At 38.8% G+C, this 24,630-nt stretch overlaps 1 protein-coding gene across 6 annotated transcripts in view; it reads right to left on the bottom strand.

Moving 5' to 3' along the window:
- Window positions 1-24,630, bottom strand: part of PIP5K1B (phosphatidylinositol-4-phosphate 5-kinase type 1 beta) — a 122,685-nt gene that overhangs the window by 4,365 nt on the left and 93,690 nt on the right. For 5 of the 6 annotated variants that reach the window (XM_040580246.1, XM_040580245.1, XM_040580248.1 and 2 more), the window contains 3 exons: window positions 22,218-22,373; window positions 21,323-21,467; window positions 7,836-7,953 (listed from right to left, as the gene is read on the bottom strand). In XM_040580246.1, coding sequence (XP_040436180.1) covers window positions 7,836-7,953; window positions 21,323-21,467; window positions 22,218-22,373 — 419 coding nt within the window. Of the gene's footprint in view, window positions 1-7,835; window positions 7,954-7,987; window positions 9,922-21,322; window positions 21,468-22,217; window positions 22,374-24,630 lie in introns of those variants that run through there. The other variant, XM_040580247.1, reaches the window with a different exon arrangement.

Raw genomic sequence — 24,630 nt, 5'->3', positions numbered from 1 at the left:
AAATAGGCTGGGCTTGCTCATCACCACAGTTGTTCCATTCTTTTATTTTACAGAAGCTCTTACCAATCCTTTGCAACCATAACTTCAGTGGTTGTGACTTCCAAATCATACACAAGTTCTGTAAGCCCTTCCGTCAACAACAGGAGGCAATGCTTTATTTCCATGTAATAATTCCTGTACTACCTAAGAATCTTCCATTATAGTTAAATACACAGAAGTATTCTCCAAGCAAAATAGTTCATTAATGAAATCCTGTAGGCAGGGCACATGTTTACTTATTTAAATCCTATATTTACCACCAAAAACTTAAGATGTACAGCATCACAAGAGAGAAAACTTCAGTTTGTCGCTGTGCTATTTACATGTATGTTCTTGTCCCATTTTAGGTGTGAAGGAAATCAGGCCTAGTTGCAGTGAACCAATTAAAGTAATTCTTAAACTTTACTACTCTGATTTTACTGATATTGTAGTTTGTCAATATAATATGTCAGCTACCTTTGTAAGTCATTTCAAGGCTAGGCTAAGAAAACACAGTGGCGTAGTTCATAATTGCACATGTCCCTCTTCCCTCTTCAGGGACAGAACGCTCAACCAAAGAACTTAGGAATTCACTGCAGAACAGAAGGAACAAGGTGATTTTAAGTTATTCTTTACTTTCTACATGAAATTACCACTTTTAAGGTTCTTTATTTTAGGTACTAGTCCTTAGTAACACTGGACTAAGGTCTTCTGGATCAGTTGCACTTGCTGATCTCTCTTAAGAAACTTTTGCAGGATTTGGCTTATATTTCCTAGTAATCAAAATCCATAGAACACAGTAGACTTTTGTGTTCAACAGTGTTAGCTGACATTTAAAGCTTTTCTGCTTATATATCAGCTGAAGGTGCCTGAACTGACAGCAAAAATATAGGGCTAGAGGGGAACTTAAGTGAGGAAGAAGAAAACACTGTTCTACTTGGTTTGTGGATTCCTACATCAAACTGCTAAATAGAAGAGTGTGAACATTCTCTGTTACTGGCTTATGTACAGGACACCTTCTATTGATCTCAGCAACTTTTGCTTCTAAGGATCTGATCTATCATTGTATTACATATTCACAAAAGCAAGAAACCTAAAATGCTTTAATTGTCTGCAAAGAAACATTTCAAATCTCCAACTATTTTATATACCTGTTTCTATCTTTCTGCAATCTTTAATTAAAAATTAGAACTGTTTTAGTAGAATATTCAGTATTTGTTTCCCACTGTATAGTACTAGAATATTTGGAAATAATTTAGATTGGCTTATACTTACTACTCAGTACAGATCATGGTTATTTATATTTTATTAACAGAAGCTAGGTTTCTTAAGTTATCATCTGGGTTAAAAGATTTAAAAGAAAATAAACCAATGGAATTTTAAAGTAAACTTGGATTTAAGGATGTTCCTAACAGTGCTGCTTAAGAGTGGCAGATGCACAAAATGCTGCTTTGCTGAACCTGGGCTTTTTTCAGAACTGAGGAACTCTGGGCCCAGACCAGCTGTTTAGTTGCAAGCTCGAGATGTCTCTGTACCTGTGTCCTGGAACAAAAATTCTTGCTCTGGATTTTGGCATCAGCTGCACAGTGTGAGTCTGCATGGTGTTCCCTTAATGCAGGGATCCTCACACTTTTAACCAGGAGGCTGGTGTGCGGATGCAGTGGCAGGCAGCCATCTGCGGCTGCTTGGTTTCCCCCCCCAAGCCCCGGCGGGGGGGTCTGTAAATACCGGGGGCCGGATTGAGGAGCCTGGGGGGCTGTATCTGGCCTGTGGGCCATAGTTGGAGGACCCCTGCCTTAATGCTACACCCTTAAACCAATCCTCTTACCTGTAAAGAGGAATTTTCTTTTTATAAGCTCTGCTCCAACCCCACATTACTTGACTGTCTGCATCTGTACACAACACTGTTCAGACAAGTGCCATTCTAAAGCTGTTTTTTATAGTAAGTTAACAGAATGTCATTTTACTACAATGTCCTTTTTTTCATTCATGGGATCAAAAATTCATAGCTCTTATAAGGACTAAAATTTGTCCAAGAAGTCTAGCATTTCAAAGCAGGAGGCAAAGACATAAAAGGATTAGTGGAGTGACTGAAATTAAGCAAGTTAAGACATTTTTCATTATAACATCTAGCAGGTAAGCCTACAGCAGCTTGTCTTGCAGTAGGAACACAGACAAGGAGTATTAACTAACAGGATTAAAGGAAAATCTGGGAATGCCATTTAAAGCTACATTTTCTCCTCGTGCTTTTAAAAGGTCAAAATACACCTTGTAACCTTTTCAACTGAGGCTTAAATCAGCTAATGCAAACATTATTCATTTGCTTTATTTTTGAGACGTAGATTAGCAATGACTGACGTGATCCTAGTGTTCTGAAAAACATGCGTATTTCCCTTCTAGTTTGCATTTAATCATCCTTCTATAAAAATAAACCTGCCTTCTGCTCAGCAGCAGGGAATAAAACTGCTAACACATCACTGATCCTGTAGCATTAGACTTTCCTAACCAGAGGCTAACTGTTGTTTCGTGGTCTGCTGAAGGATATTGGGGGGCAATAGGGAGTGAAAGATTAGTGGACAAAGTAATACCTTATTCTTTTTTCTTTGACAAACACCTCAGCATAAGTACAGGTGTCCATGTGTAAGTTACAGCTCATTTCCATAGCAATCTCAAAATAATTAAGGAGACATCAATACAGTCTGTGGGACAGGACCAAGGAGGCAGAAGTAAGTAATTTCTCAGGATGAGCTTGCCACTTTAGAAATAACATGCGCTTAGTTAGCCACAGTATCCAATTTCCTTGAAGCTGCCAGCCATTGCATACCTAGACACTTGAGGTATGTGCTGCTGCCGTGTCCTGGATCATTGAATTTTGAGCTTGGATTTTCAGGGTGCAGAGGAAGGGTGCTGATAGGTCAAAAAAGCATCTACAATTCTCTCCACTTAAGATCTCTTAACTCGTCCAGACCTTTGCTCAGGAAAATAAACACTGGGTACTTGTATAACATCCAGAGTTGGGTTTTATTTGTTCTGTTGATAGTGGTCAGTGGAATACACGTACACTTACTGCAGTCTCCCAGAATGAGAGCATTCCCATGATGAATGCTTTACAAGCTGAAAACTAACTGAAGAGCTCACCATCACACCTGGAACTTGTAAGGACAGCCTTACAGAAGGTATTACCTATGCCTGTCACTAGATTTTCAGAGCATTCCACCATCCACCCTACAGATTTCAAGCTTTAAAAAAAGCACTTCACAGTGCTCAGCAGTGTTAATGAAAACCAAGATTGTTATATTATAAACCAAATTCAAAAGTTACCAACAAAAAATGGTTTCTCTTATGTGGGGCCAAGAGAACCACAAAACACAGAACAGCCCAGGCTGGAAGGGACCTCAAGAAGTATCTGGTCCACCTTTTGTGTGAGAAGGAGCCTAGATGAGAGTATCTGTTCCATCACATCTTGAAAACCTCCAATGATGAGGACTCCACCATGTCCCTGGGGAGGTTGTTCAGGTGATTGATCATTCTCACTGTAAAATTTCTTCCATTGAAATGACACCTCTCCTGGTCAACTTGTACCTGTTGCCCCTTGTCTTCTTTCTGTGGTTCCTTTCAAAGAGAGGGCTTCTGTCTGCTTTGAATATGGGATAACATCTCCCCTGAGCTTTCTCCAGGGTGAAAAGACCCAAGTCCTTCAGTCTTTCCTCATGGGGCAGTTTATCCTGCCCTTTATCATCTTCATGGCTTCCTTTGGACCCTCTCCAGCCTGCATCTTGAATTGTGGGGCCCAGAACGGGAGCCAGTACTCTACGTGCAGCCAGAAAAGTGTTGAGTGGGACGATCACATCTCTGTCTCTGCTAGCAATGCCCTTGAGGATGCAGCTCGGGATCCTGTTTGCCTTGGTTGCCGCAATGGCACTCTGCTGACTCCTGTTAAGCTTGTTGTCCTCCAGAACCCCCAGGTCCCCCTCGGCAATGCTGCTGCCCAGCCACAGCTCATGGCCGGTGCTGGGCTCTGTTGTCCCAGGTGCAGGACTCTGCACTTGCCTTTGCTGAACTTCACACAGTTCCTGCGAGCCCACCCCCCCAGCCTCTCCAGGGCTCTCTGAAGGATGGTTCTGCTTTCTGACACCTCCACCTTGCCACCCCGTTCAGTGACACCAGCAAACCCAGCGAGGATGCTCTCACTGCCATTGTCCAGATCGTTTATGTTTAACGCAGGGCCCCGTACTGGTCCCTGGGGGACCCCACTTGTGACAGGCTGCCAGCCTGAGTAAAAGCCATTGACCAGCACCCTGAGTGTGGCCTGTGGGACACCTGCCTGCCCATCTCACAGATCACCCACCCAGGCTGTACCCTGACAGTGTGTCCAGGGGGGGCTGTAGGAAACGTATCAAACGCTTTGCTGAAGTCCAGGTGAGGCACATCCACTGCTCTCTCCATGTCAACAGAAGATGTTTTGTTGTAGAAGGTTGATCAGGTTACCTTGGCATGATTTGCCTTTGGTAAATCTGTGCTGGACTTCCCCAGTCACCACCGGCTTCATTTGGCTTGTAACAGTTTCTAGGAGGACTCGTTCCACCACTTTCTCAGGGACTGAAGCAAGCTGATGGGCCTGTAGTTTCCCGGGTCCTCTTCTGGGCCATTCCTGTAGATGGGTGTGACATCTACCCTCTTCCAGGCGTCAGGAATGCCCCCTGATCTCCACCACTTTTCAAAGATGACAGGCAGTGACCTTGCAGCAGTGTCAGCAACTTCTGTTAACACCCTGGGGTGGATTCCCTGCGGGCCCATCCACTGATGTGGGCTGAGCCCTTGCAGAGGGCCACTGCTGGTGGGTCACCATGTGCACCGTGGTAGCTACTCGGTCCTGTGGTCTGGGGTCCAGCTGCGCTGGTAGAGACACAGGCAAGGAAGGTCTTAAGAACCTCTGCTGTGTCAGCATTATTAGTAAATTGTTTCCCTGCCCTGCTCAGTAATGGGCCTGTGTCTTCCCTGTGCTTCTGCTTAACTGCTTAGGTATCCAAAGAACCCTTTCTTCTTCTTGATGTCTCTGGCCAATTTCAGGTTGTAGCAGAGCCTTAACCTTCCCGTCTACATCTCTGCATGCCCTAGCAAGGTTCTTGTAGTCCTCAGTGGGTGTATGGCTGCCTTTCCACAGCCAGTATGCTTCCTTTTTGCTTTCAAGCACATCCAAAAGCTCATTGTTAAGCCGGGGTAGTCTCGTTTTGTCTTTTTTCTTTCCCTTTGTAGGCAACAGAATGCTCTTGCGCTTCCAGGGAGGCTGTACTTTAAAAACTCCAAGCACTCACAAGCACCTTTGCCCTCCATGCATGCTTCCCATGGAATCCCTTGCATCTGGGCTCCGAACATATTGAAGCTAGCTCTTAAGAAATTCATGGCAATGCAGTATTCCAAGTTGGCATGTCCAGCACCTGCAGCAGGAAGCAGTCCTCACACATTCCAGGAATCTCATGAACAACTTGTGAACCACTGCGGTGTTCTCCCAACAAATGTTTGGGTAATCAAAGTTACCCATGAGGACCAGGTTCCTTTGGCCCAAGACTTTCTTGAGCAGCCAAAGTAAGGTTTTGTCAGCCTCATCATCCTGGTTGTAAGGTCAGTAACAGATACATAACATAAGATCCTCTGTGGTGACAAACCATCTTATCTTGATCCAAAGGCATTTGATAGAACTGTTGTGGTCTCCATAGCCTGCCTTCATATACTCAAATTTCTCTTTCTTTATGAAGTGCAACTCCACCTCCTTTTCCTCTCTTCCTATCTTTTCAAACGCATTTGTAGCCACCCATTGTGTCATGTGAGTCTTCACACACAGTTTCTGTGGTTTCTGTCACATCACAACTCTCAGACTCGGCATGGAGCTCCAGTTCCTCCTCTCTGCTGCTCAGACTACTTGTGTTGGCAAACAGGCACTTGAGGTGGTTGGACTTGGGGTTCTTGCCTTTGTAAAGGGGTTGGGGAGCATTCCCCCCTATTCTAGTAGGCGTGCTAATCCACCATGTTGCTTATGAGTATGTTGGTGTCACAGCTCTGGATCCTATCCCCTGAGTTCATTAGTTTAAAGCACAATTCATTAAGTCAGCCAATCTGCTAGCAAAGTTACTCTGCATGTCATTACTCATTTGTCCATTTGCCATAGTATTTCAGGATCTGTGAGTCCCTCTTAGCAGATGATTCATGTAAACATCATATCAGCAACAAGCCCAATTAACGCAAGTCCTACAGGAATAGGCTGATTTAATGGGCTATTGGAGGTCACAGTTAACTATTTCAGTTCTACATCTAATTGTCCACTGGTACTTGCTACTGTCTTGTTTCAGTGGAGGCAGGACAGACAACAAACCCCTTAAGTGTGCTGGACTATTAAATCAGTAGCTATTAAGTGGGTACTGTATATACTGAAGTGTTGCTTGCTAAAAAGAAAAAAAAAAGTGGTACAGCCTAGAGAAACTGCATGGGGATCAGACACAAACATGTTCCATCTCAACACAAGAAAAAAATTTTCAGGACAATCAATCACTGGAACCACTTCTGCAGGGATGTGGTAGATCTAGCCCTCATCACTAGAGGTTTTCAAGATGCAACGGGACAGGGTGCTAGATAATCTCATCTAGGCTCCCTTTCCCACAAAAGGTTAGACCAGATGATCTCCTGAGGTCCTTTCCAACCTGAGCTGTTCTATGATTCTATGTTCTGGATCTCTTAAAGACAAAAATCAGGAAACTCTAGAGGTAAGAAAAATAAGGAATGCAGTGAACTTTTATCAAAAAAGGAAACAACTATGCCTGTGTGAAACTTCTATTAGAAACCTAATGAACAGACTTTCCTTTTTGACCCTACCCTTCCTCTCTAGTACAATTCTTGCCATGTAAGTCACAGACATTTTTTCATGAGAACACAGGGAAGATATTACCAGGATAAGACCAGAATTGTTTGATTTGTGCTTTAGGAAAACCAACCTTCAGAAAAAAAGCCACGCTTAACACACCTCTCTCTTGATATTTATACTGAGATTTTAAAGATGGCCTAAAAGGGCTTTTAGCATTTAAGCTAATTTAGCATAATTTAATTTAATTTAGCATAATTCAATTCAATTTAGCATAGAAGAGCACAAAACCTCGATTGGAACTGGAGCTGGGTACCTATTGCCTTTATGTCTGTTGGAATGTGAGCTATAGATACTAAGGGAATTTTTAAAACACAGGCGACATAAAGACAACCAAACACAACAAACTTGAGCTTATCTTTCAGCAGTCAGATAAACTGCTCACTAGGAACGAAAAAAGAAAAGAGGAGATAAATTTTTAATCATATTCCAGCCACCACAACTGGACAACCCTTCAAAGCAGAAAGCGGAGCCGTTAATGTACTTCATATTAAGCTCTACTTCATTGGCTTCAAAACTGCTGATGTAAACACAGAACCTTCGTCTCTGAGAAAATTTAATTTCTACATTGTGGAATATTCAACATGAAGAGGAAAGACTTTTCTTTATTCTTTTTTTTTTATTCTTCTCTTATGGGAAACAAATAATAGGGAAAAAACCCCTACTATCAGAGAAAAACCAGAAGGCATTTTGTCATACTTAGCATACATAACACAACAGTTAACAGGCACATAGATTCTTTAAGGACTTGCTTTGGCAAGGTACTTAGGCATACGTCTCATGTAAGAAATACCTAAAAGAACCTCTGGATTTTGAAGTTAAGCATGTATCTTAGTCACTTACTGACCGTGAATCAAAGGAATTAGAGGGGGGAAAGCCCATCAGAAACAGTTCGACAACTTACTAAGTAGACATCCAAAACTGAAGCATTATCATTTTCCATTTCCAGCGTGCTTTGTTCTGAAGTCAAATATATGGCACTGTCTTCTAAAGTGAAAGTTGAACTCGAAGGTAACCCTTTACTGCAAAGAGAAGGGAGACTACAATCAACCAAACCCCAAAGTTACAGAGTCAGTTATAGCTCAAAATTTTAAAATAAATTTCTCTCTTAAACCTAAAAGCTTCAAATACTTGAAAAGAGGGAATATAAATGGCAAATATATATGTGCTGACAATGGCTAGATAATTGGTAGCTCATATTTGACTAACATACCCAAACCACAGTTTCTATTTTTGCATTAACTAATATTTTATGAGGAACTAATACTGTTCCTGAACCATAATGTTTACTTAAAAAATGAAACTACGTCCCAGTAAGTCTGGAGTAATTTCATTAACTTCACATTACACATGGTGTAAGTTTTGGCATCATTTCTTAATTCACAATAGGGAAAAAAAGATTCAGTAATTAGGCACAGGAGCATTGAACTTTCTCATGCAGATATGGGATCACTTGCAGCCAACAGTTCAGAAGGGAAAGTGGGAGAAGAACAAGAGTACACTGTAATAGGTACAGCTCTGCAAGGAAGTGACATTTACAGAGCAAGTGCACCGTATGATTTTATTCATAGATATGATTTTTTGTTCTCTGCTACCCAGAAAGAATGTGAAACTGCAAATGCATCTGCACAAGAATCCACATAATCCATACCTGGAACCAGAAAGCTGAAAGTCTCAAAGGTGTTTTAATGCAGTTAGGTGCTCATTTTATCCCCTGTCCTCACTAGCTGCCAGAAACTAATACTCCAGGCTGCCTTGAAAATTCAACTGTCAGTTTTGCAGAGATGTATTTTAAAAGTTCTTAGGTATTTATTTACACGCAAGGTGAAAACAAACAATTCTGCATTGTAACTGTCTATGAAAGCATGATTACAGCCATCAGTCCAGAAATTACTATCCTTCCCCTCCCTTTGCAGTACTTTGTAGTTTAATTATGTTTCAGATGGAGTATAGTATCAGGAAGCACAAAGCCAGCATGCAAAGTAGAAAACAAATTCAAATGCTCAACAAAATAATGAATCATCAGTCACCCTCATGTCATATTAGTATTAAGTGTACAGCACTACATTTGCCACATTACAATGTTCCTTTTATTATATAGCGTATTAGACATCTTTTCAATAGGAAGACTATTTCTTCTGTCCCTAGGGTGACCAAGCTCCCACTGTCTTAGTAGCAGTTTTCTCACACCTGTTACTTGTATTCCACTGAGTAACATTTCAGTCACATCAGTTTTCTGCCAATGCTTCATTTTACTGAAGTGGGGAGGGCAGACAGGGAGGGAAAAAATGGGCTGCTGCCGAACGTTAGACTGTTTTATCATCTCCCACAAAATAAGCTCTGGCATGACAGATGCTACTCTTGTCGAAACGGGAGGAGGCATGAAGGAAGACAGCCACTTTTGCTTGCAGAATTTTGATTTGCGCTGCTGCGCAGTTCAGGCCTCTGAATGTGCAAAGGCCAATATAGGAAAACGACGTGACACAAGATGAATGTGCAGTGAGCAGCTACTACAGCTATAAAAATATGCAAACCCAGTGGTCAACCTTTGCTTCTGGAAAACAGCGCTCTGTGTTACTAACTGTAAAGCAAGTTGGGCAGGCTGTGGTGTATACCTGGCTTTCATTCCTGCACTAGGTTAGGTTTAAAGGCTAAAAAAAAATTAAAATAAGTTATTCCTTTCATATACACATCAGGCCACATCACTGCCACCTTTGCTGCTGCTGTTTTTGACTTCTTTCACTTCCTGAAAACCTCTGGAACCTGTACTCAAGACAAGCCGAGGATCCTACAGTTCACACCAGTGGCATTTTATTTTACATCCTTCACGTATCAGAAGACTAAGACTTAGTCCTGCTATTTCAGTTTAATTCACTGGCTTACTGTGTCACTTACTTTTCTTCCTCTCTTCTCTACTTTTCCATTAGAAGGCACTGTGCTTCTTTTGCTCTTTGTTAAATTATAATTTATGTTGCTTGCTTCACAGCCTGCTGTGGATAGCAAACAATAGCAATATGAGTTCAGCACTTGGTCTTAGGATTGTTTAACTACTAGTTTTACTTATAAAATGTCATGTCTTCTTCCCTTTGGAGTGTACCTCTTTGTTCCCCTACCTGTTACAGAAACACACTCTACAGTCAGTCAGAAAATGAGAATTGAAACAAACCCAGCATGTTAAGAGAAGTCAAAGAGAAATTCTTACGTCATAATTTGGTTATTTAGTAGTGTAGTTCCTAAAAGAGAGATTTAATATACAGAAACAAATAATATATAAAACATATATTAATATACAGAAAGAAAAAGGAGAAAGGGAGCAGAAAACCATGAGCAACTGAAGTCCCTTGAACAAAATCAGGCATGAGAGATGAGAATGAAACAACACAGATGCCAGTCCACCTATTTTCTTACAAGCAAAGATCCACAACTTATTTGCAGATAGCAAACTCCTTGCTGCTATGACTTTCAGACTGAAAAATTAGAGGTAAACCCTGCAAGTAAGAAAGCATTTCCTGCATGAAGAATTGTTTATTGAAAGGAGAAATGTAGGAAAACTGTTGCAAAACAGAGCTGTCATTTACATTAAGTTCAATAACTGGAGGTTTTTCTCTGTTTAAAAGAACATGAACTGTCCACTTTGGGAAGCCAATCTGTAACATGTATAAAGGAGAAACTGGAAATTCGAAGTCACTGCCATGTTCATTTGCATCTGGAGCCCATGCTGATGTCAGTATGAAAGCAACTGCTTTTGCCAGGAGCTGAATGCTGTGCTGCAACTGTTGTATAATGCTTATGTGTAATAACATAATAACACCTTCTTAGTTAGGAAAAATTTTCGTGGCAGAATATAACCATCACTTTGGCTTTTGTACTTGCCTTACAATGACAGCATGAAGAACATGCAGCCCAGCTGGCTAAGTGACTATGAACTACATGAAAACATGCATAAGAACAAGATTTCCAATTTTCCTATGAAAAGGGGGAAAAGCAAGAAGCTTTTTTTTTTTACGGTTTCATCCATAGCGTCAGTGTGGATATCATTTTAAGAAGCATAAAACATTTTGTCCTTATGCTGAAGTGAGGAAAGCCATATTTTGACCTTCTAAATCACACACTCCAACACATTTAAATGAAAACCAGGCCTGAGTTCTCTTCCTCTTGAGTTGAAAATAAAATAAATCCTTCATTTTCTGAAGTCCTTCTAAAATACTCTCTTGGACATGAGATGCAAAAAAATCCTCACTCAAATTAGCTCAAAAAGGTAAAGATAGTTAGAGATTGCTACTTGCAAATATGAAAAAATTGGGTGTTGGGCACAAGACCTTCAGTAGAAACAACTAAATTAGACTGATTTTCTGCAGATTTGTAGAACAGTAACTTTTACACATTTTAATCTACAGATCATATAGATAAGATCATATTAAGTTTCTAAGGAATAAAGCAAAAAAATTACAATTTGTCAGGGAGCTAGCATAATCAGGCAAGATTATTTGAAATAATAATAATAAAATAAAATAGTAATAATAATTAAAAAATTAAATAATAATTCAAACCCTCCCAAAGTCTAATTACTATTTCTGTACTTCATATTTTATTTGCACTAAACTGACATGACAGCTTTAGAAATTAAACACTTCTGTTTTCTTCACGGAAAAACAAATATGCCTCATCATAATGCGTCTACTTGCAAGGCAGCCTGCAGGACAGGTAGAAGTTCTTCAGTCTCCTTTCCAAGCCATTGCACAGCCTTTGAGGAATGGCAGAAACAGTGCCAGGTAGTAACAACTGGCCAAAGCAGAAGTCTAAGCTGTATTTTGATTTTAGTTGTTTGGCAGGTTTTTTTCTTCTCCTACAGTGTGAAGAACAGCTCTTGTAGGAATGTAATTAGCAGCTTCTTTCAAATGAGTCACTGGGTCTCCCCCGTTGTGAAGAATTGTAATAGAAACAGGCTTTGATGTCTGTCTTTGGAAGTCAAATATGCTTTCCTGTAGCACATCCCACAGAATATTTGCCCCCTAAAGAGAATGCATTTGCAATGTCCAATGTGTTTGAAAAGTCTTATATAAGCTTTTGAAAAAAATTACCAGCTCATTGCATCATGACTTTTGATCTTTAAAATCTCTGCGTATAGAAGTAATTCAGAAAAACATCTTGTAGGATAAATGAGCAGTAAAATTATTGTTCAAAGGTACAACTCAATACCAACTGTTGCAGAAAATCTGTCCTCTATACATATAAATGTAAACAGGGACAACAGGTATTTATGGACCCACTGAACTAAATGCATTAATTAGTCTGTTTACAATGTAGAAATATTAAATCACCTCAAAAACAACCTTGGATTTAATTTTTATAAATTATATGTGTGTCTGAAAAAAAAAAAAAAAGAGGTAGGTGAAATACAATAAACCTCCCTTGTAATATTTCTCTGACACTGCTGACAAACTTCAAAACTACAGACCTGAAAAAACAATAGATATGACTGATCTTCTGAATATTGCTTCAGGTGAAGGAGTCTGACAGTAAGTTTGTGCTACTATACTCACACCGATGGCAAAACATGATGTGAATCAGTGAACATCACAGTAAACACTTCAAATTCATGACACCTTTGCACGTGTTAATTAAAATCATGAGACCTGTAATTTTCGTACATGACATGCATATGTAGTTGAAAAGAGATGGTGTAAGCTATCTGAATTTAGGAACTTTGTCTAGATTACAAAATACTGAGTAATAAAACCCAAGTCCACTGAGGTACACATCAACATGTATCAGCCCTTGGAGGGATCTACAGTTGGAAGTCTGTCTGAGAAGCTGCTCTGGACCTTCCTCACCAGAAAAAACTATGGTTATGAAATGAAACTTGGAAGGATGAGTATGGAATACAAAAAGGAGCATGCAGAGGGACAAATTCGGTCAGGAAACATTTGCTTATGTATTAAATAATAACTGTTACCATTGGAGTTTCACATGCACGTCTGTGTATGGTAACTGAACAATAATTCTAAATTTCAAGTTAAAAAAAAGTATAGGTATTCTTTCTACTTATCAACAACCAATTTGTTTCCAGAAGCACTGACTAAATAATTTATAAAACTTCTTTTTTCTGTGAAGGAAATGACTTACGATCTTTTTAGGGCTCTATTAAAACAAGTTACAACAAAAAGTGCTGCAAACAGGGCATCAACAGCTGAATGGGATCAGATCCAATTAATTTAGTAAGCACAGATGAATGCATTCCTACTGCAATAGATATGCAGAGATCTCCACAAGAAAGTTTACAGCAACATAAGACGCTGCTTTTAAAATGTACCAAAAAGAAAAAAAAAAAAGAAAAAAGAAGAACCAAACAGCACACTGTTCAGACTGCAATGTCAAATTATGTCCCTCTATTCATCCTGCATAAGGACACAAAGGATCCCATCAAATTCGGAAATGTGAAAATGATAGCTCCCTCTTTAAAGTGATGTTGATGAAGTTTATGATAATTCTGCAGGCTGGCAGCTTATGATATGGTAGTATGTCTCAAGGGATGATAATACAGAGTAGCAAGGTAATGAAGCAACACTGTGTATTTCATGATACTGCAATTCACTACAGCTTGCAAATGATGGGAAGGCTCACTTCTTTCAGATATATAGTGCTGGTTTTACACTTAAAACAGTGAGATTAAAAAAATCCATTAAAAAGTCATATATATATTTGCTGGTGAAGGACGCATTGTTCAGCTAATATTCTTTCCACAGGGCTACCGATATCTGTTCCCCAACAACTGCTAATCCCAACCACCTGACAATAAGGTCAGATAATGTCACAAGTACCAGGACAGTCTCAGATCTACATTGGCCTGCCACAAACAGAACATTAATTTTCCAGTAGGTTTTTATTCTTCTGAATGGGTGAAGGCACCTTGTGATCATTTCACCAAAAGAAGGGTGCCTCAATCATGAAAGTGAAGTAAACCTTGGAAGAGAGCAAAGTCTTCTCACTCTGCCTTGAGGCTGCCTACCTATATAGCAAGAGAACTGAGGAAAGACTTAAAAGCAGGAGGTGACGTCTCTTTGTTGTTCACTAGAATTTTTACCAGAAACTTCTAGACAGTAACCTTGAGCAAAAATAAATTAAACGGGTATGATGTAAACAGGGTGCTATATTTATTTACTGTTCTCTCTTCTATTATTATGTCTGCTTAATATGCTGTTGAGTTACATAGTGGTGGTGCTCTTTCTGGTGATGTTTTAAGAGGATGAACTTTTGTAACAGGAAATAAGGTCATTTATGGTATCTCACAGGCTACTTTTCTGAAAAAAATTATGTACCTTTTACACATCAACATGTATCTATAGGCTTAGAGCTGGAACAGGTGAAATTAAAGGGTTACTCAAGGCTAATTACAAAACATCACACTGAATCACTTACTCAAAGCAGACTGAGAAACTTCCCTTCACAGGACTAGTCCTTTAGTCTTTGTTAGGTCCTTCTTCCATTGTCAGGGACACTGACCCGTGCTTTTCACGACAGCACTGGTCTGCTTCAAGGACAGAACCTCTGCTTTATGAAATACCTGCCTAATCTTACAAAAGGTTTCATTAAGGATATACTCCTGCTAGGTCTTCTAAAATAATTATCCTGCTACTGCTTTCTTGCCACCCTTCACAGCCAAATTATCGAAAATTATTCAGAATATCCAATATGGGCAAATATACTATGGCAAAATATTAAGTCTCTAGTTTTGCCACAGTTACTAATAATTTCTATTTGGAGTTTCTAGCCTTTATTTTATACACAAGACACAGAATATCAGTGGGCAAGCAAACAGTTTACATCTGAGAATCAGTCAGCTCTCCTTGCTTTGCTGGAGTTAATATCTGTTCTGAATTCTTGCTATATGGTATTTAATATTGAATCTAAATACCCACATGAAGAAAATACTTAATACATTAAAAGTAGTTTCACATGCTTAAATAATAGATGAGTAGAGCAGCACTATAACACACAGACTACTTTAATTTTTTCCAGACTCATACATTATTAAGCATTCTCTTTTAACTCAATGACTAAGATTATGTGTAAATGGCTCAGAAAACTTTAAATGGAGAAAGAACTGTATTTCTTTTTCAGGAAATCTAGATGCCTCACTGATCCCTTGGTACTGATGCTAGTTACTCTATACTTGATACTAAGGACTGATAATCTTTAAACATTTACACTGAATTCCAGGATTACTCAGTATTCTTCTGGCTATGAATAGTAATACTACAACCAAAACTTCAGTGAAAAGCTAGTAGGAAAAGCAAATTTCAGATTAATCTTTTTAAGACTATGAACTCTATGCAATAGAGATCATCATACTAGGTGTATGTATGAGGCTTAAACCATTAAAATTTAGACATGCCTTAGTAAATAATTGGTGCATCATCCAGATTTGCTTTACACTTCACTTTTGAAGTCTGTGACTGAAATTTTGTATTTTGAGATGTGTCCAGGACAAGTACTTACATGCCAAGAAAGATTATCTCTTCTATTCCTATGAACACTTCATAAACCAAGTACAATAAACCCAAATACTAACTTCCAACAGCACCAGAGAAGGGAGTTTTCTGTTCACTTAGATGACATTGTTTTCTTCATACTAGCCTGTATCATCAAGAAAATACCAAACTGTAAGGTTAAATGCAATATATATTAGCCTTTGGCCCAACAATGGGTTTTTTTGGTGCTTCTTCAGGACTGCAGGTAGCAGTGTTATGCTCTTTAAACCAGTATGCTTCCACCTGCTTTTCTGCTGTTTCTTGCTCTGTTAACCTTGTCACAGTATTGTTCCAACAAAGTATAATGGAGAAGTAAATAAACATAAATTGTTCACTTGATTAAGTAGCCCTGAACACTTCTACACATTAGGCACTAGTATTTAGATATGTTATTAACTACTACAGCTGTAATCCTATAATAGGAAGAAAAAAAAATGACTGTACACCTTAAAGCATACAAAGCTCTTCAGATACAACAAAATATAGCTTCTACTAGCACATTAATGAGATTTACAAATTACAGCCTTTTTTTCAAATTAAATAACTGAGTTGAAACTGACATATACATGGAACTTCTTCATAAAAGAGTAAAAAAAATTCTCAAAATTAATCTCTTAACAGCAACACACGTGCTGTCAGCAGTTGATAGCTAGAAGTTCAAATTTCTGCAACAGCATCATTACAGTTGCATTGATTGCCAGTTTTAACGCAGACTTTTGGTAAGGCAAAGACAAACTAGGGGGGAAGCACAGGAGAGAACAAGAGAAATCCCTATATACACAGTGTATCAGAAAGAACACTTCAGCTGAACAGAAGTTTTTTACAATTTCAACAGTGTACTGAGTTCTCATCCTTAATTTTTAGACTGGAAAATAAAGAAAAGCCAAGCAAACCACCCCATTTTTGCAGTTACTTTCTCCCATTTAGTAATGGTCAGCCACAATGAGTGTGCTCAACTGTGCTGTTGCCCTCTTGCTAAAGCAGTCTGTTTTATCTTGGCTCTTAATTGAAAAAGAAAAAAAAATAGCAAAATAATTCCATCACAGGAGTATTGGGAAAGCCTTGTTTTTCTTTAAGCCCCAACTACATGTTGCTTCAATCATAGTCTAATTTTCTTTTTCCCATGGGGATTCCCCCAGTGTCTCACTGCATCTATTACTAGCATTAGCGCATTCAAGCTTTCTTCCTCCACCTAGCTGCTTGTTCTCATGAAGCTTGCATGAATTTAATTCACTTTGACTCACATTCAGACAAGTTTGTCTAAGCTTCAGAAGCTAAGGGTGGTGAGTGAACAGACAGAACATTCAAACTTAACACACAGAAGTTTGTTTACACAGAAAACCAGACTGGCAAAAGGTGTGATTAAGCACTTCTTACAACAGGAAAATGAATACCTACAAATCCCTTCCACTCCCAGATGTTTCTAAGCTGTCTTTGAAAATGAGACATGTCAAGTCACGGGACATTTCAGTTCTAAGTTTGGTCATTTCAAGACATTTTGACAGTGTAAGAGAAAAGAAAACCACAGACCCTCAAAGCCTTCCAAAATTTCAAGTGGACCGCGCCAAAAACAGCAGTGCAAAGGTAAAGCAAGCAAACCCTTGAAAAATACACCAAATAGCAGAAAGAAGAGGAATGAAAAGGCAGAAATCCATACTACATACACATCTTACAAAAAGGAGGTACAGAATGCATTAAGAGAAACAAGAATTAGATTTCACATAGATTGTTTTCCTAGGCTCAAACATCATCAGAAGAACTCAGCAGTCCCTCCTTCCACAGCCTGCAGTATCTTGGCATTGCTCTAAAGACAGAGAGGTGAAGTACCCCTTTATGCATCATGGGATTTTATTTGGGTTTGTGACTGGAAGCCATGAGACATGCTGAAAGATACACCGGAAAGAAACTTCTATCTTGCAACTCTGGTTTAAAACATTTCCAGAAACACCTGTAAAGGCATTAACCTCCTTCAGCTCTTTGCAATTGTAAAAGCAATGCCAACTGAGACAACAGTCATACTGCTCAGGACATTCAGATTTGTCATCTTTAATTTAATTAATCCATACTTATTAGGAAAACTTTATCTCAAGGGGGCAAAAAATCTGTTATCACTTCTTCTATAAAAATAATCCCTGATAGAATATGTAAATATTACATTTCCTAAGATAAAGCAAACAAACCCTTTCAAAGAAGGGTATTTGGACTCAAAACTGAACATATATTCTAGTGGAAAATGGACTTTTAGGTACTAAAATATCTCTGTATCAAATAGAAACCTACTTGAGGAGTGGAAAATCTTTGAAAATTTTAACAGAAGCAATAGTCAGTCCTGTTCTCTTACTAAATGAATACTTGATATTCCTTATGACAGAACCACCTGACTGAGAAACAGCTTCATAAATCAAAAACCAGCTCTCTTCTGACAAATAGGAAAGCCTACATTTGCCGAATAATATATGTCATGTTTGTCCTTTTTTCCTTTTTTAGGTAAAGTTCCTTTTGTGCTGAAAAATACAGCCATTTCCCCCTCCCCTCTGCTCCTTCATTCACTACATCTACCAGTTCTTCTTGACATTGCCTGGGTAACACCTCGAGTTTCCCCTAATTCTTCAAGGACTCTTCAAGCAATCCAGAAAAACATTCCTAGTAACTGTATGTTTATGACTGCTGTTCATTCTCTCTTTTCTACCTTAATCACAAATCTCCAAATGCTGCTGTGCATTATCTACCAATTAGTTATGTTAGTTCTAATCTGTACCAAGCCGGGTCTACATAAACCCTCCTCACATGACAGAGCCTCAGGAGCTAGCTCTGGCTCAGCAGGTCACCTCTGCCTGCTTAACCACAGGCAGCAGTTCCTTACTTAAAACCACAACACCGAGCACCCTCAAAGAGACATGGTTCTGAGCTTCTTTTTCATATAAAATGCCATTTCCCTCCCCTTGGAAAATGATTACATTCATGGTTGATGGTAATTGCCCCCCCTCCCACCCCCCCAAAGTTAAAAATACAGTGTGTGCTTCAAGGTACCCAAAAGTATTACTGCTTTCTTTTTAATGAGGCAGATAAAGGCACCTGTCCTCTCACTGGTATGGGCACATACCACTCATTAGCATTAATAAGAATTAAGGAGCTGTACAGATACTGTATTATTACTATCCGTGCAGGATTCTCTCCCTTTATTACCCTAAACCAGAGATTTCTGAATGGTTACAAGGAAATCTGTGTACTCTGTACTTTGTGCCAGGACACTTTGAAAGAGGAGGAAAAAGCCTGACAAAGAAGATGTGTAACTGTAATTCTATTAAATAACTTGAAGCAGAATGTTACAGTCAATTAAATATTTTAACAACTGAAAGCAGGCTCATATTAGCAAGCAAATAATTCTTTCAGGTTTTTTTCTAGGACTGCTCCAGCCTTCCTGTTTATCAGAGACAAATGGCAAAGTGATGAGTCCTGCATTACAACATTCTGTAATACTCAAAAGCAGAACTCCAGCATGAAAAATCTAAGATACCTACAACTCAATGCATCATTGTAGCATGGGGTTTTTTGGTGGTTTTATTTGCCTGACAGCTTTTCTCATGGGGGCACGAAGTTCCTTCAATGTACCATAAAAACATAATCGAAACTTAAGCTGGCTATATTATTTAGCGCCATGAAGAGGCAAGGACCTCCCTGCAATGACGCAGGAAGCAGAGATGGGTACAAAACTGCAAGTACCCAGGACCATCTTGAAGAAATTAGTTTAATACTGAACATGCTTAGCAGCTTTTTTAAATCCTGAAAGCAAGCTACTAGCTATGACAGGGAAACTAATCCTCATGAATTCTACATGCTGAGATTGTGAAATGAACCAGTCGTTGGTCAGGAGAAAAAAACTGCCATCGAGCCCTGCCTAGCAAGGATGCTAGTTGGTCAGCCCCCATGGCAGATCTCTGGGCTATAGGGCAAGGTCTTTTGACACAAGACATGGAGAACACCACACATCTATGAATGCTGGTGCAAGGTCTGCTGTATTAGAGAACATGTTCTGTTGTACTGACAAATTGAAAGTATGCAAACCCAGACTGCAGATACTACAGTTATAATTTGATTTTATAAGATAAGGATGTGCAGGGTGATTGCAGAATTGACATTTACTACATTTTAGGTTACTTCATTGACTGAATCACAACTGGAGACTAACAAGTCTAAACATACAATCAAAGTGTAGATCTGCTACAAACATTATTTATTTTAGAATTATTTTGGAATATCTTCATAGGAAAATATCAAGGACTTACTCATAGCTTTTCTCTACTATTAACTCATGGAGACTAAAGATTATTTGAAATGTACTATTTGCAGTAAATTTGAACTCTAAAAGAGCTCTCCTTTGCCGACTAATGCTAGTTTGAAGTAGTTCTGTAGTTTTATTTGATGTTTAGAGCAAATAAAACCCCCCAATACTCTATAACCTGATCTCTAGCAAAGCTAAAACTTGGTAAATGATCATGGAACACTGAAATCCTACAGCTAATTTTGTCACAAACTGGACAAGACTGACAAAAGTTGAATTGAAGGAGCTCTATTTCTACTAACATGTACTAGTAATTTTAGTTCCTAAAGCTTGTGTAATGCATTTTGGGACAACTTGTGATGGTTTTGTAATTAAAACGTCGTATTTGTTACACCCCAAACCATACCTCATTCCAAATTTTAACAGCAAGACATCAGACCTATGGAAGACACCACATCAGTGAGATTTATTTCAACCTAATGAAAATGGAAGCTGCAAATATCACTTTGATCAACAAATTGCAAGTCATATTACTTCTTATGAAAATACAGTTGGTCAAATTTAAATAGGTGGTAAAAGCCTACTGCCTCAAGATTGATTTTAAAGTAACTCAATCTTTTTAGACAACATGCAGTTTTAAAGTAAATAACTACATCTTGGCACACAAGTAAGCTTACCAACTTTATACAGACATTGTGTAGTCCAGGATTCCAAATTATTCCAAACAAAATTCATGAGTTCACACTGGTTACCCTTCTTGACAAAAACAAAGAAATAGCTATTTTGCAGTACAACACATGGTAAAGAGATTCACAAGCAAGCAAGACGAAAGAACACAGCATACATCAAGTGTACAAGGTAAGAGTACAGGCACACAAATAGATGATCTCCCAGCAAGTCTTCCTAGCATAGGCATGGTATTGGACAGTCACATGGATCAAGTATATTCAAACACAACTCAAATCACATCCAAGCTACCTCACAAACATCTGCACAACTCTTTTTGAGACTCTGCTTTTTTTGTCCTTCCTGGGTTAAAATTAGACAGGCTCTAGTCACACCCACGGGTGAAGTTTCATAGAAATTCACTTCAGAAAATGGTCATTTCAAAAGAATTTAAAGCACATCATTCAGCACTGTACATTCAGAATAAAGATCAACCAGAAAGTAAGTCCCTTTTCCTAGCACATCACGGTTTTCTGCAGCTTTTGAGGCTACAGCCACTTTACAAGACGTACTTCCCATGCTGGTCTTAATCTAGTTCAGTTTACAGCACAGACTAAGGCCTAAGCAAGTTTTTAATGCCCAGTTTAGTTTTGGAACATTCAAAAAATTCAAAGTATACTGTGTTTATGCTTTCTATTTTGTGACCTCAATCACAATACATATAGTAACCAAAAAATATATAACAAATCCTATAGCCTTATTGCACCCCTCCTTCACTGGAGAGTTCAAGACTGAGCTGCAGAGACACTTGCCCCTTCTGCTTTTTCTTTTGCTGAGGCCCCTTCCTTTGTAAACACTGTCAGACTATTAGCAAAACATTGGGGAATCCTCTACCACATATACAGCTTTTACCTGCTAGAATAAAGCATAGGTTGATCATGTTGATAATGCCCATCTACATTCAAGGAAGAAGAAGAAATTGTGGTTGCCAAGGAAGCTGCTTCAAACAGAGACGGAGTGCTTGGCACTAGATCCGGCCGGTGGTGTGAACCTAGTACTGCATACAAAAAACCAAAAGAACATTAGCAAATTTCATTTCAAATTGATTCCAAGAATCTTTATGCAAGTGTATGGAGTCACATAGTGCTCTCAACAGCTTCTTGACGTTTCTTAATGTTTGAATTGATGAGACTGTAATATTCATGTGCCCATACCCACACTCCTTGATGTTACACAATGAATATCAGTTGCTAGCCAGTACATTCAGCAGAATACTGAGCAACACCAAGGTCAAACATTAAACAGCAGTATGAATATCTGATAAATTTTCTAAGTTCTGGGACTGGTCTTCCACTACCAAGGCCCAGTTTTCAGATGGGATTAGGTAGCTGGTTCTCCTTTCAGCCTGGCTCCAGCTGAGCTCTGAGAGGGGCAAAGTCTGTACCTCTTCAAACAGACTCTGGGAACAATGAACTGAGCTTCGAAACACTTCATGGGACATGTTTGTATAAAAGTCAGTGAACAAAAGAGCACTGGCTCTGGCCTTAATCTGCTACCTGGGATGAATAAATCTTTTTAGGATCCCCTGAAATCAAAGATTAACAGCATATTGTAACCTTGATTCTAAGTTTTGCTCCTGAAAGTCAATTCTGCCAAATATGACCAACAACCCTCTCCATGAGAATAATCTTGATGCTGAAGCTTTGATGATCAGTCAGATTGGAAGCTTTCTCGTTACAGGGCTTCCAGAACTTCTACTAACTTCCTTTAAAAACATTGTTTAGGCTGTTGATCTGAAAGATATTACCCTCTTCATCAAGGCTGGCGTAGCTTTGTCCTTCAGCAAGAATGCCATGCTTTCCATCCTTCCACTCCTGGCTAACCGCACACACTATTTCCTGGGATGTTGCCTTTAGGGCTGTGATGGAATTGCACCGTTTCTTTGAAGGTGAAGACTTTAAAGCTGCATTGCCAAATGAACATAGGTGTTGAATGATTTCATCTGATCACCCTGCACATGTTTAACAGCATACAGAAAAGCAAGCCATCTATAAAGTTAGGGTTTCTGAACACAGACAAAGAACACAACCAGATACAAACCCACTTATCAAATATTATACTAAAACTAGAGCCAAACACTTTGTTATCTCATCTATGAGTGAAGTACTTTTGTCTTTTCCTGAGGTTTCTTACTGCACATAGGACTAAAAAAAAAAAAAAATTACGTCAGTTAACCAACTTTGACATCACGCAGTTACAAATCTCATATGGAGTATCAACCCACATAATCATAGCCAGAATGATACAGGAAAACATACAGAGACAGGAAAACTAAACAGACATTTGGAGTATTCTGAAAGGTTATGACTATTTCCTTGAGGTCTGAACTACAGCTACTATAATGATGTACTACTGCAGAATTTCCGCTTCAGTGACATGTATCAAACATCTTCTTTGGGTACAATAAACACTTGCAAAATGTTGATGGCTTGTACATTCAGGTATGAATATCCCCTTTATAATCCTTACCAGCACCTGCCTACTTACAATGGCATTTTGAGTGCAACTCTTAGCATCTGACCATTGCCACTAGTACTGAACCATGACCCCCATTTGCAGTTCTCCACAAAGATGCCAGCCAGTCATTTAGTGTTTTTCAGTTGCCAGCTGCTGACCTCCATGCATTGGCTGAAGGGTTACTTCAGATGCACTGCAACAGTTCATATTGTGCTCTACTACAAAATTCAAACTAAATGCATCAAAGCCACTTGGCTAGACTGAAGTAGAGAATCAGATGCATAGCTCCAGGATATCATTAAAAAATAACATAGTAGATATCTGTTGAGCTAGCCTCTGAAGGCTGAATCTGCTTATTACGTCTTTATTGTTATTTATGGAGGCTTGTTCTGTGCACTGGGGAAAAAAAGCACAGATTCAAATGGGCTTTAAGAGTTTTAAACTGACATGTCTAACTCGAAATTTAGAAACAATTTTCCTGAAGGCAAGAACACTCTCAATTCTTCATTTTATGAAAGAATGATAATGCATTTGAATGATTAATCCATATAAAAGTAGATTAATAGCCTTATATACAGAGCAGATCACTAAGAGTGAGATATTAAGACAGGTTAATAGCCTGGAAAAACGAGACAGACAAATTAAGATTAGAGAGAAAATTAGTCATGATGTCCTTAATTGTACATTGTAGCTTTCAAACACAGAACAGGTTGTGTCTTGTGCCGACATAAATCTAGCAGTCAGAATTAGAAAGAACCGAATGAAGACTCAATTGTTCAGGAAACATACATGTCTGCATGAGTTATTTACTTTGCCCAACAAACAGAATTATCAAGTTTTCTACTCCTTACCCTCGACCAGTGCAAAGGAGTTCTTTGGAGTATTGTCTTAGACAACAGAGCTCCCACCAGTTCTCTGGCAAAATTATTCTAGGGTGGAAAGCCATCTGAGTCTCAGGAGGCTCCTTCCTCCTTTCAGCTGTATTTTGCTTCATATTCTGTCATGACATTAGGTTCTTTTATTTTTATATTAATAACTATTTTCTGAAGGATTTAACATTTAACATCTTAAGTTGTTAATTTGTACTAGTATCTGTAGTCATCCTCATTTCACTTAAATCTCATTTAGTTCTATCCTTCATTTGGATTTTGTTCTACCTCTATCTGTATCAATTGCTTCTCACTCCAGATAATTAATGTTGAGAGACCAGCATAACACTGGTCAAATAGGTATCTACAAAACACCTTCTATCAGTTTGACACAATGCCATACACTCAATACTCCTTCTGTAGTATTTGAGCCAAGTGTCTATTCCACATTTTGACATTCAAACCAAACTCCCAAACCAAATACAGTTCCACAGGTAGGATTAACAAATTGCTAACTAGAATCCATTTTATATTCCTCTATAACCAACATAGTTCTAGCCAGTCAAATTATATTTTCAAGAACTCTGCTTTATAAAAAACCTCTAAGCTTCCAAACCACTGTTTCCTAATGGCTAAGAAGAAACATCTCTTATCTTACTGAAAAAAATTAAGTATGTGCAATTTCAGCACCTCCACAGATTTAAAAACTAATTTGGCAGTAAAGCTGTAAGTTAGTATGGATGCATACTATTTATACCAGCTGACCTGCATGTCTTACAATAACATTTTACACCACTTGCTGTAATTCTTGAAAAAAGACCCTCATTGCTCAGA

This window comes from Falco naumanni, chromosome Z, assembly GCF_017639655.2.
Source record: "Falco naumanni isolate bFalNau1 chromosome Z, bFalNau1.pat, whole genome shotgun sequence".
In the NCBI taxonomy this organism is placed as follows: domain Eukaryota; kingdom Metazoa; phylum Chordata; class Aves; order Falconiformes; family Falconidae; genus Falco; species Falco naumanni.
The sequence above is the reverse complement of the archived record's forward strand: the minus strand, read 5'-3'. Positions and strand labels throughout refer to the sequence as shown.